Source organism: Diorhabda sublineata, chromosome 6, assembly GCF_026230105.1.
Source record: "Diorhabda sublineata isolate icDioSubl1.1 chromosome 6, icDioSubl1.1, whole genome shotgun sequence".
Lineage (NCBI taxonomy): Eukaryota > Metazoa > Arthropoda > Insecta > Coleoptera > Chrysomelidae > Diorhabda > Diorhabda sublineata.
In genome coordinates, this window is record NC_079479.1 from 15452565 (window position 1) to 15467763 (window position 15199).

Genomic DNA, 15199 nt, shown 5'->3' on the forward strand with positions numbered 1-15199 from the left:
TAGTATTAAGATCTTGGAAATGGGACACAAAAAACCGAGAACAATTCCAAAGAGTTTTTAATTTTTATATGTATAAGAACGTTTGAAACATTTTTTATAGATAGCGCTAGACACGCATTAATGCTTGTGTCAACACCACTTCAGTCTCTTATTGTCGTACAGTCATACAACGTCAGTAACTTATCGATAAGGGGGGTAGATTTTAATTTTTTCTTTACAAAAATTAAATATTAAACATAACACATCATTCTTAATATCCTCAAAATCAAAGTATGTTAGCTTGTTGTGGAAGGATAGTTTGTTTTGGCCTCCTTTGAAATAAGTCTACGTATTTTGGAAGTAGAACAATGAGATGTAATGTAAAAAATATCAGTATAAGTTCAGAGTGACTGAAAAGATAAAAAGGTTCCCCAAACTATCTAAAAGCCCTTCTAACATCTTTATATTAAAAGACCACCATTTTTACCCTTGGAGTAACTTTAAGGGCCATTTAATGTTTATTTTATGGTAAATAACTTCATATTGATTCATAAATAAATATTAAAACTATCCGTCATATGAATTATTTCGGTTGTTGAGAAATTAATGTGAAAATGATTGATTAGAATAATATGAAATTTTAATAGTGAATATATTTGCGCGCTTGACAAAGAAACAGTAGCAGCCACTTTGAGTTAAATGAAGCTATAGAATGGAGTGTAAAATAAACAAAACATATTCAATTCAATTAACTTCTTCTTTTAATTCATAAGAATACCATTTAAATATGAACTACAAATTCTCAAAATATGCGTTATATGAAATATTCAGTAAGATTTGAAAAATGAACTTATCTCACCTAAGACCTGGAATACCTGATATTCCTTCTAATTCGAAATTAATATCAGGTGTGTTAAGAAAAAAGATTTGTATTCCACCAATCAAAGGCATTTTTATCATCAATGGTTTCAATACCAATCGCAGTTCTGCTCCTACCTAAAAAAATATTCAGATTCACTGCAAACCTCCAGGATATTTTGAAAAATTACCTGAAAATCTTTGATTCGTCCAATTTGTGTTCCAGACACTGAAAAATTTATAGTGCAGTCCCCGTCGTAGCTAAAAACAATTTACAACCCTATAAATTGGCTTTGTTTTAGATTTTTACAAAATTGGAAAATAGAGAAAAAAAAAATAGAATTCTTCATTATATATAAAGATATCACATATCTCGCTTCTCAGTTTTTAGATTTTTATTGTATTTATACAAATAGTATTGAAATTTTCATACATTTTTTGAATACAGGTGCTGAAATAAAAGGCATCAATTGATTAAGTAAATGACTATACGTTGCGGATGTTTACACTTACCCCCGCTAGGAATCTCCATTTCGAACCCGTCAATTTTCATTTTAATCGAAGTTTTTCATAAAATTCAAAAAATGGTCACCCCTGTTATCCCCTACCCTTGTCAACTACCCCCTCTGATTTTTTTAATAACAAGTGGGGTCGTGCGATACTTCGTTGGATAAAGTTTGAAAAGCAGAGCTCAAAAATGTGTAAATTTAAAATTTTGGATGAAACAATTGATTAATAAAAACTAGAAAGAAAGATAACCATTCAATGAATTCACGATGCCTTATCCATCTTCTAAGATACAAATTATTTTAAATATTTCGAATTCGAACAGCGTAAGAGATGGAGCTCGATCCTGCTTAAAATAATAGCTCTCGTGAATTCGCTTGGATTGTTTCTAGCTATATCATTAATTGCAGGGACTATTTGTGTGTGTAACAGGTTAAAATGGGTTTCTCCCGTTAAATTTCCTGCCCCCAAACATTTAATTTATTTGGAAATTAAGTATGACACTCTAGAAACAGTCGAGGGGTTTTCGTCATACCAATATCTGACGTGACCATTTAAATAGAATGTAGCTTCGTAGGAAAAACAAATATGTCTTAAATAATATGGATCTTGTGGAATATTATGGTCCATAGTTTGACAATACTAGGATATATTGAAAAATTCTTAGCCTACTATAGAACGAAACAAAATTTCAATGCCAAAATATTTTATTTCTCAACATATTCTCCTCTTATTTGGATAAATTTATTACAGCGAACCTGCAACGTCTCTAGACCTTTAAAAAAATGTCTGCTTATAAAATGAGATTTGTGTGCAGAGGCGTGGTCCTGCAAAAACAAAACACTTTTGCATAGTTTTCCGCCTCGTTTCTCTTTAATTTTTTCCCGTAGAGTAATGTCGAATAGTAATCTCCAGTTATTGTTCTACTTTTATCCAAAATATCAATCATGATTACCCCATGGCAATCCCAAAAAACTGAAGCAAGAACTTTTCTGGCAAATTTTTGGACACGAAACTTCTTAGGTCTTGAAACAATGTCGCTATTCCATAGATTGTAGCTTTGATTCTGGATCCAAATTGACGTGAACTATGTGATGAACGCGTTCGTATGAAATATTCAGTGCTTCAGATATCCGTTTTAGCCCAATTCGACGGTCTGATTAATTCATGTCATGAATTGCATAGATATTTTCGGGTACTGCCACAGAAACTGGCCTTCCCGATCGGTCAACATTTTCAATGGAAAATTTACCTCTTTTGAAACTTGCAGTCTAATTTTTCACGGTCGCTTACGTAGGTCATTGATCACCAAGGGTATTAAGCATATCTTCGTAAATCTGCTTACCTTTTAACCTTTAAATGCAGGTACTTGATAATTGCTCAATACTCCAATTTTTCGATTTTCACAATTTCGGTGGACATCTTTTTTCTTTTAATTTATTGCGTAAGTCTGGTTTACTTTTTTAACGTCAAACTTTATACTGACACTTCTAATAAGTTATTGTTCGTTGCTATGGTAACGCAATATTTTGTTTATGCATGGAATTGGTCTAGGCTAACTAGATATCAATACCACCTCGTATTGCAGTCGTCGATCTGTATCACCATCTGTCAATTCGTGCGCCTTTTTGACTTAATATGGATGACATTTTTCATTTTAAAATGGTTCAGTGATTTAATTCGCATTCTCTGGTAAATTTTTCTACTTGACCTAAATGGAATTACTACAAATTGAGATACACTATCTACTTGTTTTTTCTCCCATGACAGAATCAGTTTCAAAAAATTTTGTGACATAATGTCTATAGTAATGTCGATAAATTGGACGATCTGGAAAAAAATGTTTTATAATGAAAACTTAATGTTCACTTATTTCGGTAACCATAATATTAGAAAATTCAACGACGTACCAATTTACCAAGAATACACTTTAGGTATCGACAAAAAGAAGTGGTCGCTGATTGCTTACTGCATCCTGTGTCAAGTAACTTCAAATTCATGGATAACTCTTTTGGAGTATGATACAAATTGAACAGTTTCTACCCATCATATCCCACATATGTCCGATGGGGTTTTAAATCTGGTGACTATAAAAACCAGATGGTTGGAGATGCTCCATAGTTTGCTAAGCAATATGTAGAGGTGCATTGCCATATTTGAAAATTACTTTTCGCCGCCAATTTAGATATGGCAGTAAATTGGTCTGAACAATAATATCAACATAACGCTCAACTGTCCATTTGTCTCGAATAAATGTAAGCGGTGACGGATCACCATAAGTCACAGCTTCCTAAATTATTATTTCAAGTCTTGTTCATATGAACAAGCCCAATATAACGTCGCTCTCTATGTCTTAGTTTTCATTAGCTCACATGTTGATGATGGTGATGCGAAGTCAAGATTACTTCTCTGGATGACATTTTTGCATTTTTAAAATGGTTTTGTGATTTACTTAATATTCAGAGGTAAATTTTTCTACTTGACTTGTATAGATTTACTAAAAATTGAGATAAAATATCTAATGTTTCACCTCAGAAGTCTTTTTTTCTTTTATCCCGTTTCTTGTTTTCTACAGAACCAATTTCAAAAAATTTTATGACGTCTATAGTAATGTCGATCAATTGGACGATCTGAAAAACGTTCATTTAATATTATCACAGTTTCATGGTAGTTTCGGCCTGCTTCATTAAATATTAGAACTGCTTCACATTTTTCTGCTAAACCATGAATCTGTATCATTTCGATTGTTGTGGATAAAAAAGTCACCAAATTGCAAGTGTTAATCTCACTTTGTTACTGTCAAGATTATTGGCATCAATAATTTTGATGAATGCTTGGTTTTGATCAACTTTGAAATCAACTAGATTTCAAAAAAACTGTTCTAACCATGTGTTATTCGTTTTTATTCGAAAAAAATAAATCTGTATAAGCGTTCAAGAATAACAATTACATAATTTTTGGTTATCCAAGATTAAAGCAAAGTGTGATATATTTTTGATATCTGCTTTTCAGACCTTTTCCAATGAAGCATCGTACGACCCTCCTTGCTATTTAAAGAATCTGAGAGTGTAGCTGTCAAAGGTAGAGGTTTAAAAGGGTGACAATTTATAGTATGTAATAAAACACCTCGATTAAAATAGAAATTGACGGATTCCAGGATTTTTCATCTTTGTCTAAAATAACGGAGATTCCTTGACGGGGTTATCCCATTATCAAACTAGCGGATTGCGAGCGTATTCAAAGCGGAGCGGTTGCGCAACGACCCCGCCGCGCATACGCAGTGAATTCGTTGCGCGTCGGCAACGAGATCTCTGCTAATAGTAGTGTGGACGACATTTTGTATTGTCGCGTACAAACGCCAAAGTAACAAAGCCAACAGTAGTGTTTCCTCCCCGGAATCCATTTTGTTAATGAGTGTATGGTGCACTACAAACAAGCGACGAGAACGTTGCATTTCTGCCACGCGTCTGTGACATTCCCGCGGCGCAGCCGGGGCGTGTTTGCGATGCATTCATTGCGCGCCCGCTTCGCCCCACAACCGCTAGTATGATAAGACTGTTATACTTAGTATCCGCACAGATCAGAATTGGGATTCTTACACAATAAATCTATTATTAACTATCATTTTAAAACTCGTTAGGACATAAGATGTAATCAATATAGTTTTATCCACAATAGTGTGAGTTGCCTAATATCTACTGCATATTAATATTAAGTACCAATTTACAAATTATACACTCTAGGTATCGGCAAAAATGAGTAGTCGTTGATTGCTTGTAGCATCCCGTTTCAAGTAACTTTAAATTCGTGGATAACTAAATCATTCTCTTTTGGAGTATGGTATAAATTGAACAGTTCCCTACCCATCATATCCCACACATGTCAAATAGAATTTAAATCTGGTTACTATTAACACCAGCTTCTTGGAGAAGTTCCATGGTTTGCTATGCAATATGTAGAGGTGCATTGTCTTATTGACAAAGTACTTTTCAGCGCCAATTTAGATAAGGCAGTAAATTGGTCCGAACAATATTGTCAACATAACGCCTAACTGTCATAGTGTCTCGAATAAATGCAAGTGGTGATGAATCATAAGTCATCATACTCTTTTGGAGTATAGTGTAAATTGAACAGTTCTCTACCCAACATATCCCACACATTCCGGATGGAATTTAATCTAGTGACTATAAAAATCAGTTCTTTGGAGAAGCTCCATGGTTTGCTATGCAATATGTAGAGGTGCATTGCCTTATTGAAAAAGTACTTTTTAGCGCCAATTTAGATATGGCAGTAAATTGGTCTGAACAATATTATCAACATAACGCTCAACTGTCATACTATCTCGAATAAATATAGGTGATGATGGATCACAATAAGTCACAGCTCCCTAAATCTTCCCATATACCTTTCAACAGCACGCCCAATATCACGTTGCTCTCTATGCCTTAATTTTCATTAGCTCAAATGTTGATAATGGTGGTGTGAAATCAAGATTACTTCTCTGTGCTACTTTGATAGCCAGTTAGCTAAGATATTTTTCTAAGGTCTTCAAAACAATTCTACAAGATCTTTTTAACGTTAATAACTATGTTATAGTATAATTGATTAGTTATAGAAGAATAGCTTAACAACTGGAATCTTGGCGCGTAGATACTTACTATAAATCAAAATCAATAATAATTGAGTCTTTTGTGACGTTTTTATTGTATACTTTTACTCCGTCAATTTTTGGTGGCTAAAAATAAATAACTGTTTAATATACAAGTGTAAACCATATTTCTTAACGGCACGAAGTGACTTCTGAACACTTTTTTTGGTCGTGTTATTTAGCAATAATAATTGGATGGTAGATGAAGTGGTCCGACGGCAAAGACATGGAAGAATTAATAAACATTTCCATTACAATTTTGGATTTTGAACAGAAACAACAATTGTTCAAGTAAATATGCAAATAGAAAGGATTTTTATAGAAAACAAAACTAAATAGATGTATATTAAACAGTTTAATATCAAGCAATTTAAAGCAGCATAGAGTAAATTTTTTGCCATCTGTAAACAGAAAACTATTGGAACAATAAAAAATTATTCTATGGAACGAAAGATTAGCAATAAAATGGCCACTATCAGAGAATGAAAAACTTATTATTTTAAATGTTTGCATAAAATACGATTACCCGAAATTTACTGTACAAGAAACCGTCGACCGATGTTCCCGAATGACTGGAGTTGGAAAGTCCACCGTTTTTAAATTATTGCTGCGGAGAAAGATAGCACGCCAAGTGGACCAGTAAAAGTCCTTGATGAAGACACCAAAAGTGTAATTCGAAGAAAAGTTCACTCTTTTTTTGATTTTAAAAGAGAAATATCCACCCTAGATGAGATTTCAATGGAACTTGGCCAGAATGACAGTATTCCGTTGATAACTAAAAAACTTTTATGGACCACTTTGAGAAATATGGATTTTACCTAGGAAAAGCATAACCGTAAAGCACTTTTAATGGAAAGCGATGAAATTGTTTGCTGGCGACGAAAATACTTAAGAAGTACAGTACAGAACAGAGTAGAAGAAAATCTTTTATCTTGTTGAGACGTGGATTAATGAAGGGTATACACTACCAAAAATGTGGCAAGACAAAAAAAAAGGGAAAAGACTAATAATCGTCCATTATGGAAAAGAAGAGGGATTTTTAAAAGAAGGTTTGCTATCCTTTCAGTCGTGCCATATGGGAGATTACCACGAGGACATGGATTCGGATGTTTTTGAAGACTATTTTGGTGAAAAAATAAAATATCTTCCGACTGATTGAGTAGTAGTTACGGATAACGCAAGTTATCATTCTCGACGTATAGAGAAGACACCAACTACATCTTGGAGAAAACAAAAAATTATTGACTGATTAACCACCAATTTGAAGATAATTTGATAAAAAAAGAACTATTAACTACAGTAAATTTACACAAACATCGTTTTATGAAATACGCCGCGAAAGATATAGTAGAACAACATGATATTCAAAATGAAAGACGTTAAGCTACTGTTTAATGAAGCCTTTAAGGAGGTGACACCAGAGCACTGCGAAAAGCAGTCCAACATGTTATTAAAGAAGAGGAAAAAATGATCGATCGGACCGTCGACCCGTTAATTATAACGACAGTGTCTGAGTAGACGAAGAATATTATGATTTTTTATAATTTAGTTTCTGTATTATGTATTTTTTGTTAATTTTTATTCTGTTAAATTAAAATTCTTTTCTTTTTACGAGTATCCTACCAGCACGCCATTGGCACAGTATTTTCAATGTTTGTGAATGCATAACAATAGGCTAAACCCATATATTGACCCCGACCCGGGTGGTACTACATACACTTGATAAAAAGAAAAAATTTTACAATGAAATCAATGCCAAACTATTAAAGTAGCAAATATTTGTTGGGTCACTATGTGGTCCCTTTGCATTCCTAATGAGGTTTTATTACTCTATACCTTTCTGAAATAAGCTATACTACATATATATATAAAAGTGACAACAAAAGAAATTGTAAAAACTACCGAATCACAACAATAATAACCATAGCAGCAAAAAAATTACTATAATAATAGAATAAGAAAGGTCGAAGACACTTTAGAGGACTTACAATGTCGCTTTGGAAAGTGAAAAAAGCACAAACGATTTGATATTTACAATTAGACAAATAAATTAATAAATAAAGACAAGGAATTTCATTTGTTTCATAGATTTGAAAAAAACCTTTGTTCAAATAAGAGAAGATATAATTCCAAATATTTAAAAACCGTATCAAAAGAGAATAACAATGACAATAACAATGTACAAAAATGATAAGAAATGTAGTATCGAAGGACCACTACTTTTCAAAATAGTAATAGATAAAAAAATAAAGAGAGCAAAGAGTTAGATGAAAAAATTTAATATAGGGATTTGGAGGAAGGAGCCTACATATATAACAGAATTGATATTCGCAGATGATTTGCTATTGGTAGCAAGATGGTAAGAAGATTTACATAATTTCGAAATTGTAAATATGGTTATGAATGAGATGAATGTTGTTTCGGTGGATTCAATGAATTAATTTTGATAATTAATGAAAAATGAAATAAAATACCAACAAAACTAAGAGCATGATTATAGCAATAGAAAACGAAGTACATAATATTCAAAGAGGAGAACAAATTGAACAAGTAAAAAGATAAAATATCTAGGTGCAATAATAGGAAGTGATAGCAAACTAGAGCAGGAAATAAATGAAAGGATAGAAAAAGTGGAAAAATTATTTGATACAATGAAATCATTTTTTGAAAAATGCCCAGACGGATGACAACACTAAACCTTATCAACAGGCTGTTGCGTAATGATTGCTTCGGACATGGAATTTTATATTTAGAGTTTTTATATACGCCCTGACGTTTAAACTTGTATTTCCAAAATCAAGTGTGTTAATTCAATAAAAGTTTTTCATTGAATTTTTATACCACATTTTTATTTATCAAATCAAATATTTTAGCACTATGAAAATACGTTAAGACACTCCCTTGCCATGAAAAGCACTGGTATTCTCTTGTAGTAGTCACTTGTGCTCTAAAATTTGAGCAAAAAACATCAGGATTGCTCAGATCATAGTTATTTATCAATTGAAAATGAGTTACCGTAAATCCAAAATCAATTTCTTCAAATTTGAAACCGTCAAATTTCTTTTGAATTTTTGTTTGCAATTTGGTTCTGCACAATTTTATTACATAAAGAGATATACTAGGCCATAATTGTCCAATGATCTGAAACAAATATAAAGAATCAAGTATTGATAAATAATAAATAAATAATAAAATACGTAGTGCGGTTCATGAATCATTGGCCTCAATAGTTCAAAAAAATTTTTATGCACAAGTCAGTGACAAATCTTAACAAGCTTTGCACAAAGTATCAACTCGTTGCTTCTATCCATTTTTCTAATTAAGTTTCGCGTTGTTATGAAATTTCGAAATTAAAAACATAATGGAGTTGTTTATGGTGACTTGAATCCATCATTTTTAACAATTAAAAATTGGTCTAAGTTGTTTCGCTGGGAACGAAAATCATTAGAAGATGACCCACATGCGGGAGGTCATATGACGATGACTACTCCAAAAAACATTAAATCAGTTGAAGAAATTGTTGTGACCGGCAAAAAAAGGATCTAAGGATCCTACATGAGCATTTAACAAAAATTAGTGCAAGGTGAATTCTCAGCGCAGTGCGAAGAAAGTATAATTCGATCAATTAATTGTAACGGGTGATGCAACTATGATCCGACATCCAAACGAGATTTCATGGAGTGAAATCGAAATGGAGAGCCTGTGCCAAAAAAGCAAGAGGTCTCGAAAAGCACCAAAAAAGTGATAGCTACAATATTTTGGGAATACGAATGTTTTATTTCGATGGACTATAAGAAATCAAAAACAACTGTGAATGAGGTACATTACCACGACTTACTCAGGTAGGTGCGTCAAAAAATTATGGAAAAAAGACACGGCAAAATCAGCCGAGGTGTGCTTTGCTTCATGAAAATGCTCCAGTCAACACTGCTTCTCTTACAAGGCTACTGTACAATAATATTGTTTCGCAGAGATTGAACATCCACCATATAGCCTTGATCTGGCATTTTTCGACAATTTTTTGTTTGCAAAGCTTAAGTCACGCGTTCTGGAAAGTATGTGGAACTAAATATTGAAAAATAATCAGTTTTTTTATTTATGACTTTTTTTATGTTACGCTAACAACTATGGACTGTATGTACAACGTACAAGGGTTTTAAGTTAATCATAAGACACCAGGGTTTTCAATTTTCTTTCTCAAAAGTTTTTTAGAACAGTTTCAGAATATTTTTACAACACAACAAATATTCTTTTATTTATTAAGACCGATATAGCTCGAAACATCAAGATTTTTTTCTATTTTAAAACTAATTTTCGATTAAAAGAGACCTAACATTGAGATATTAACAACAACAGATAAAAAATGTCTTCGAAGTAAGAAATTTAGTCCAGTCATTATATACATTTGGAAATGCAAATGTACCGAGAAAGCCAAATTTTGGATATTACGTGTGTGGGGGGGGGTCTAGAAAAGCTTAAGTTTAATTTTCGACCAAAATAACCTTGTGGGTTCTCCGCCATCTTGAAAAAAAGGGTTAAATTCAGTTTTTTCGCGTAAGTCGGGACCCCGTAGAGATAAAAAAATTTTTATGTAATACTTTTTTGTTGCACTTTGTACGATCTACAATTAAAGTCCTATACATTTTTCACGTACCGATCATCGTTATTGAGATATTGATAAAAAAACCATAAATTTGGGGAGAAAAAAATTGTTTTTCGCTATTTCCTTTTACCTCGTGATATCGAAAAATGTCCACTATGAAACTTGTAGAGCGTGTTCAAACCTACGAATTCGTTTCTTTACTTTTTATTTTCGAGAAAAATTACGATATTTAGCGTGCCGCAAAGTTAGTAAAACTGTGTCTGGTGGCGGAAAACCCACAAGGTTATTTTGTTAGATAATTGGAACTTAAGCTTTTTTAACCCCCTCCCCCCACGTAAAATCCAAAATTTGGCTTTCTAGGTTCATTTGCATTTCTAACCCGATTTTTCCGACGAAATGACTGGACAAAAGAGAAATTTATTTCAATATATTTAACAAATAGGAAATGTATTACCTCGTTAAGCCATTCTGCTCTCTCTCTATCTGGGAAAGTTACCTAAAAAAAAAATAACAAACATGAAATAAGATGTACTATAGTTACTTAATGCTAAAAAAAGTTTTTTAGGGCATGCGTACAAGAAGTACAAAATATAAAGTGATTTTTTTGCTAGAATGAAGTTTAGAGTAAAAAGTGATTATTGTATTAAGCGAAAAGTAACTATAGTTATTTCGTAATTAGTGATGTGAAAAGTGGTAAATAAACGTAGAAGTTCGTTAGCGTACTTTTCACACATGAAATCTGATTGATATGGTACTAAATGGGTTTCATTAATATAAGGCCGGTTTCATAATCCCACTTTAACTTGCAATTTAACTGAAGGTTCCTTTTTTCCTTTAGATTAAAGGGTCCTTCAACTTAGTTGTTGAAGTGAAATAGTTCCAGATTCGTAACGGGCTCTCAAGTAAAGGCTCCTTAACACGTTGAGCCCCGTTGTGTTTATACGAAGATATTTTGAAAAATTCTTAGCCTACTATAGAACCAAACAAAATTTCAATGTCAAATGCCAGACCTCCACAGCTTTTGTTACCTCCTCGTTGGAAGAAAATTTACGATCTTTTAAAATTTTTTTCAGCTGAGAAAAGAGATGGCCAAATCTGATGAATAAGAGGAGTGTTCTAGTAACTCAAGCTCTAAATCACGAATTTTTTGCATGGCAACATGAGATTAGTGTGCAGGGACGTTGTCCTGCAAAAAGAAAACACCTTTGGGAGGCTTTCCGCGTCTTATCTCTTTAATTTTTTCCTGCAGAGTGGTCAGTAATGTCGAAAGAAATCTCTTCGCATAAGCTTGAACATGGTGTCATGAACTTCTTATTTTTTGAAACTTTTAAAGACACCGGGTTCAGCTTAGAATTCAAACATAATGAATGTTTGTATTTGATGTTTCCCGCTAAGGAAGACTTCAATATCCTAAAGTGAAACATCTGTGATTTTACGTTAAAGTTCAAATTAAGAGAACATTTAGGCTGAATATCAATTATGAAACGCGCGACTTTAACTTTAAATTTAAAGCTTCCTTTAAAAAGTATTATGGAACCGGCTGTTAGAGTGATAGCTAATTTTACAATTCAAAATAATATTCTAAAAAATGTTTCTTAATATCTCTCACTGAGTATTCAACTAGAAATAATTCTGGCGTGATGGTTTAATGTGAGATAAGTATTTAAAACAGTGAATGCCTGTTTATATTGGAAGTAACTGGTCGGGAAATTAGTATTCAAATGAGAAAATTTTCTACAGAGTTGAATTTTCGTTAAGGACTGGTGTACACCATTGCTTTTAAACAATTAAAAGTCATCAGCTATCCATTGTTATTCAAGTTCAAAAGTCGAAATTTTGGTGTTTTTTTCTCGTGAGTTATTGACACTGGTCAACAAAAAAAACTTCTTCTGCAAACCCATGGAAGGAATTAAATTAATTTGTTCACAGTGGGAATAATTTATGTCTTAGTTAGCTAGGGTTTTTTATGGACTCAGTTAAAAGTTTACTTATATTAATTTATTTCTTAAATCTAAATGTGTAAAGAAGAACTACTTTTTCTTTTATAATCAAGATCTAATCTTCTTAACGTCCAACAATAGTTTGCTACTATAGCAGGGGTCCACTTTCCCCAATAATGCTGTTGCATGCCGCCAGCTATATCCTGTGGCTCGCAGTGTTCATCACTAACCTCTCCCATACATTGACTAAATTGGAATTGTTGGAACCGTTGGTGATATTCATTCTTAACCCACTTTTTCCACTAACACTACACCAACACTCACAAATACAGTGTCAGATGTGCGTTTCGACAACCAAGTTATCGTCTTCAGAGACTGAAGGTAAACTGTTTACCAGAATGTTTACCATTTTATTTAAAACTAACTGCACTCCGCGTTAATTTACTAGAACTGTATTTCTACAATTAGTTTTTAAAAATTTGAAATATAACCACTATTTCGATCGCTTATTAAAAAAAAAACAGGTCAAGTCAGAACTAATTTTTTTCATCGTCAAGTTTTTTGTGTTGAGTAGTAACCGCGTACTTCTTTATATAGGGGTCGACATAAGTCTGGCAACAAATTTGGAGCGTCAAAATGAATTTATTGAAAGAAATTGAAAAAACGGATTCGAAAAAGGTTTCAAATTGATGTCTATCTTGCTCAATGCATTTACGGCAACGGAGAGGCAGGTCCAGCGAAGCATGTCAAGAGTTTCAAATTCTTCCACAATTGTAGTTCGGATGTCGGAAAGAGTGCGTGGTCCTCTTGCAAAAACGCGATTCTTGATTAAGCCCACAAGAATAAATCACAGGGTGTCGGGTCATGTGACTGTGAAGGCCACTCAACGAATCCTAGTCTGCCTATCCATTCTCCGAAATGAATATTAAGGTACTCCAGCACACTTAATGCGTAGTGCGGCGAAGCGAAGGTTCAAATTTCGAATCGCGATATCCGAGGATGACGATTGATATGTTTATAATATGCAATAAATGTTTACCTACTTGGCTTACTAACGATCGGTTATGGTAAATTAGATTTCTATTTATTGAATATTAATTCATCATCATTTTATGTTAGTGTAATGTTTTTCTTATTTATTTACACTCTTTCTATTCGTGTGGTGAATTTATAAATACTGTCTCTTACTTATTTAATTTACTTACTTTACACACACTACACTTTTATAATAATTAACTTATCATTAATACTTAACTAATTTATTCAAATTCCTCGGTCACTTTTCTATTTCATTCCGTTCACTATGACTATTTATTATAAACGAACTAACTGCGCTAAGCTAACTCGTTTATATATTGAAGACGATATACTCAAAAATTCTAGAAACTAAAGAAACAAAACAAATAAATATACCTTTCTAGAAATTAGTTCAAAATAAATAATGTAAAAAAATCGCTTGCTCTGATAAAAACTTAACCTAACCTAACCTCATCAAAACATCAAACGGGCCGCAACTTTGAAAATCTTAGAATGCCATTATAACCGGACAGGGCCGGCTTACTGTCGGAGACGAGTTCGTAACATTACCATTCCATATGGAATTCTAAGATATGGCGAAATCGCGGCCTATTTGATGTTTTTTAACATACATTTTTAACAAAGCAGGCGATTTTTCTACATTGTTTCTTTTGAACGAATTTTTAAGAACGTCTATTTATTTATTTGTTTTATTTCTTTATTTTCTATAATTTTTGAGAACTTCGTTTTAGATATATAACCGAGTATGTTTAGCGGATCAAGTTAGTTTAACTAGTGACATAAACATGGCCAAGAGACTTGGTGACATGAGAGTGACGGAAAGGAAAGCCGAACTGGAGAATCGCTAATTAGTAGAAAGACTCGAAGTGGCACTCGTAAAGTGACGGATTTGATCCAGAAACTTATCTATTTTGTCATTGAAAATTGACGTAGTCAATCACATGGAAAATAAAATTATATCGAATATCGAGAATAAGAAAACGACAATGAATGAACAGATATAATCGGATATAGACAAAAAGATGAATACAATGAATAAGAAGGTACAATCTGATATGGAGAATGGAATGACAACGATGAAAGATCAGATGAACGAGAAAATTATAGTTATAAAGAAAGATTGCAAATTCGATAACTGAAGATATTCCGATATTCCAGTAGAAGAAAAGAAGAACGAACACATGAAATCCTGCAATCTATAAGCACTATTCAAGACAATGGCAGTTTCGACCAAGTAGAGGCTTCAACGTTGGATGATAAGACGTCTTGGACCAATTACTTTAAAAAATTCGAGGCAGCCGCTAGATTAAAAAATTGGTCCGAAGAAAAAGCAGTGAAATTAACGAATGCACTGCGAGAAGATGCCTTAGATATACTCCAGACGATACTTCTTGAAGAATTTAATGACTTGGAACAGCTGAAGGAGAGGTTGGACATGCAAGATGGTCCCAAGCATCTAGAACACCCGTACCAATCGCAGCTGAAGAATCGGAGGTAGAAGTGTGACGAAACTTCAAGTGTACGAGGTAGACATTGCCCGACTTGTCGGATTCGCTTATTCATCATCACCAGAGAACATGATAGAATGTTTGGGTATCCCGGCATTCATTGATAGCGCACGCGACC

At 33.2% G+C, this 15199-nt stretch overlaps 1 protein-coding gene across 5 annotated transcripts in view; it reads right to left on the reverse strand.

The window, feature by feature from the left end:
- The window catches only part of LOC130444920 (extended synaptotagmin-2-like), a 115369-nt gene that overhangs the window by 32132 nt on the left and 68038 nt on the right, over positions 1–15199 (reverse strand). For all 5 annotated transcript variants that reach the window (XM_056780288.1, XM_056780287.1, XM_056780290.1 and 2 more), the window contains 5 exons: positions 11050–11091; positions 9008–9133; positions 6003–6079; positions 1029–1098; positions 839–975 (listed from right to left, as the gene is read on the reverse strand). In XM_056780288.1, coding sequence (XP_056636266.1) covers positions 839–975; positions 1029–1098; positions 6003–6079; positions 9008–9133; positions 11050–11091 — 452 coding nt within the window. The remainder of the gene's footprint in view (positions 1–838; positions 976–1028; positions 1099–6002; positions 6080–9007; positions 9134–11049; positions 11092–15199) is intronic.